This window comes from Papilio polytes, unplaced genomic scaffold, assembly GCF_000836215.1.
Source record: "Papilio polytes unplaced genomic scaffold, Ppol_1.0 DF824158.1, whole genome shotgun sequence".
Classification (NCBI taxonomy): domain Eukaryota; kingdom Metazoa; phylum Arthropoda; class Insecta; order Lepidoptera; family Papilionidae; genus Papilio; species Papilio polytes.
Genome location: NW_013525046.1, coordinates 3,636,930 through 3,638,851, shown reverse-complemented (window position 1 = coordinate 3,638,851; position 1,922 = coordinate 3,636,930). Strand labels below are relative to the sequence as shown.

The 1,922-nt window shown below is 35.6% G+C and overlaps 1 protein-coding gene across 1 annotated transcript in view; it reads left to right on the top strand.

The window, feature by feature from the left end:
* Positions 1–1,478, top strand: part of LOC106111532 — a 13,314-nt gene extending 11,836 nt beyond the window's left edge. Inside the window, exons 6-7 of the mRNA XM_013293651.1 lie at positions 676–839; positions 1,232–1,478. Coding sequence (XP_013149105.1) covers positions 676–839; positions 1,232–1,404 — 337 coding nt within the window. The 3' untranslated portion in view covers positions 1,405–1,478. The remainder of the gene's footprint in view (positions 1–675; positions 840–1,231) is intronic.
* Positions 1,479–1,922: the final 444 nt, after the last annotated feature.

Sequence of the window (1,922 nt, the reverse complement as noted above, 5' to 3'; positions counted from 1 at the left end):
TTGGAAAATAACCTAATTCCGTTTGTAACTGATAAAATTTACCTGAAGTTTCCTTTCGGCTATGTAACTCTCATAATTCCACTTAAAGTACCTTTTGTATTTATAATCTACAATAAGGATGTCCCTATTGTCCCTTATAGCCGGTTTCCCAGCTACATTTAACCATGTGTTAGTGTTTTTGGTTGGATAACTTCATGAAATGCGTTTCAGAATTATGTAACTTGAGTTTTACTCTGTTCAAATAAGTTTGACCTAAGGGTCAACCTAACTAACGAATCACTAGGTAATCTATACTGGTATTTGTATTATTGTATGCATTGAAATAACTCGAAAACTACTGGGCGGATTTTAAAAATCCGGTCAACATTAAAAAGGAAATTTACCTGTGAGTAACATAGGCGATATATTTATTAATTCCACGCTGAAAAAGTCGCGAGCAACAGCTAGTGATAAAATAAATAGAAACTTCGGTTACCCGGCATGAGTGCGTATAACTAGCTTTCGCCCGCGACTATAAAAAAAAATCAAAAGTGAGTAGCCTATGTCTTCTTCCAGACTATCCTCTACATTTATACCAAATTTTATCGATATCTGTTCAACCGTTTAGGCTACAAACTCTAACAAACATCCATCTATCTAAACCTTCGCATTTATAATATTAGTATGATAATATATTCAATATATGTGTGGTTTTAGATACTTCACGTCTCCGTTCGAGCCGGTAGAGGACGCGAGCGGGCGCTCCTGGCTGACGATGGCGCTGCTCGGCTTCAAGAAGGACCTCACCACCTCCACCTCCACCCTCGCTGAGGAAGACGCCATCGAGACCAGGCTGCAGGGTACGTAGCAATAGATAAATACAACTTGAAAGAAAAACGACATAGAAATTATGAAATTAGCGAATTTAAAAAAAGTCTAAATACTTTGTATCTATAGAGCTTAAACTTTGAAGACGATTTATCAGTAATTACTAAAATAAAATACTTTTAAAACTGATAAACTCAAGTTAAAAATAATATCGATAATAAGCCCAAAAGTAATGTATGTAAATAAAAATCTTTACACAAAAACAATCTACTTTTAGAAAAATAAATAAAATATTGTGTAGCTACTAATAACTTGAAAGAGTTACGAAGTCCTGCTTTTTTTGTATATCTTCTCGTCCCACGTAAGGTAAATTATCATGAAAAAAAAATCATTTTGAAGTTTCATAAATAGGAGGTTATTTCAGGTGGTACGTTAGCTGAATCCGTGGAGAACTTGGGCCCGGCTCCAAGAGTGAAGGAGTCGATGATGTCCAGCGACAGCACCCAGCAGCCGCAGCTGAGGAAGCCGGCGCCCGCCTTCACACCCAAACCCTCGGAGCTCAGGGAAATGAACTTCTGGTCGCCCACTTCCATGTAAAATACTAAAAACACGTCTAAGGGAATTATTAATTACTGTTCACGTGCGTTCGCATGAAATTATAAAAACTTTTATTGAATGACTTTCAATTGAAAATGTCAAATGTACAAATGACAATGAAGGCCTTTGAGGAAACAATTACGTTACCATGGCAACCTAGCTTTGATGTTTTTGTCCCTTTCTCACATGCAAATTATTCACCTAAATGAAGTAGCATGAAAATATAGGCTTTAGATTATACGTGTAGGTATTATATAAAAAAAAAAAATATTCAAAAACATTCTGTGATTGTTGACATATATGCTTCTACACTAATGTTATATAGTGGAATTGTACATTTGTATCTATATAATTCAAAATATGTGTCGGAAATATCGGATTTTCTTCCCTTATGTGACAGTTACGTCATTTTAAGCTATCTGAGCCTCTATCAGTCAGTTGTGGGAAGGCCCTAAGTTATAAATATGATAAAATTGACATTAGACACGTGAACAGAATTTTTCATTGCCATTGACATG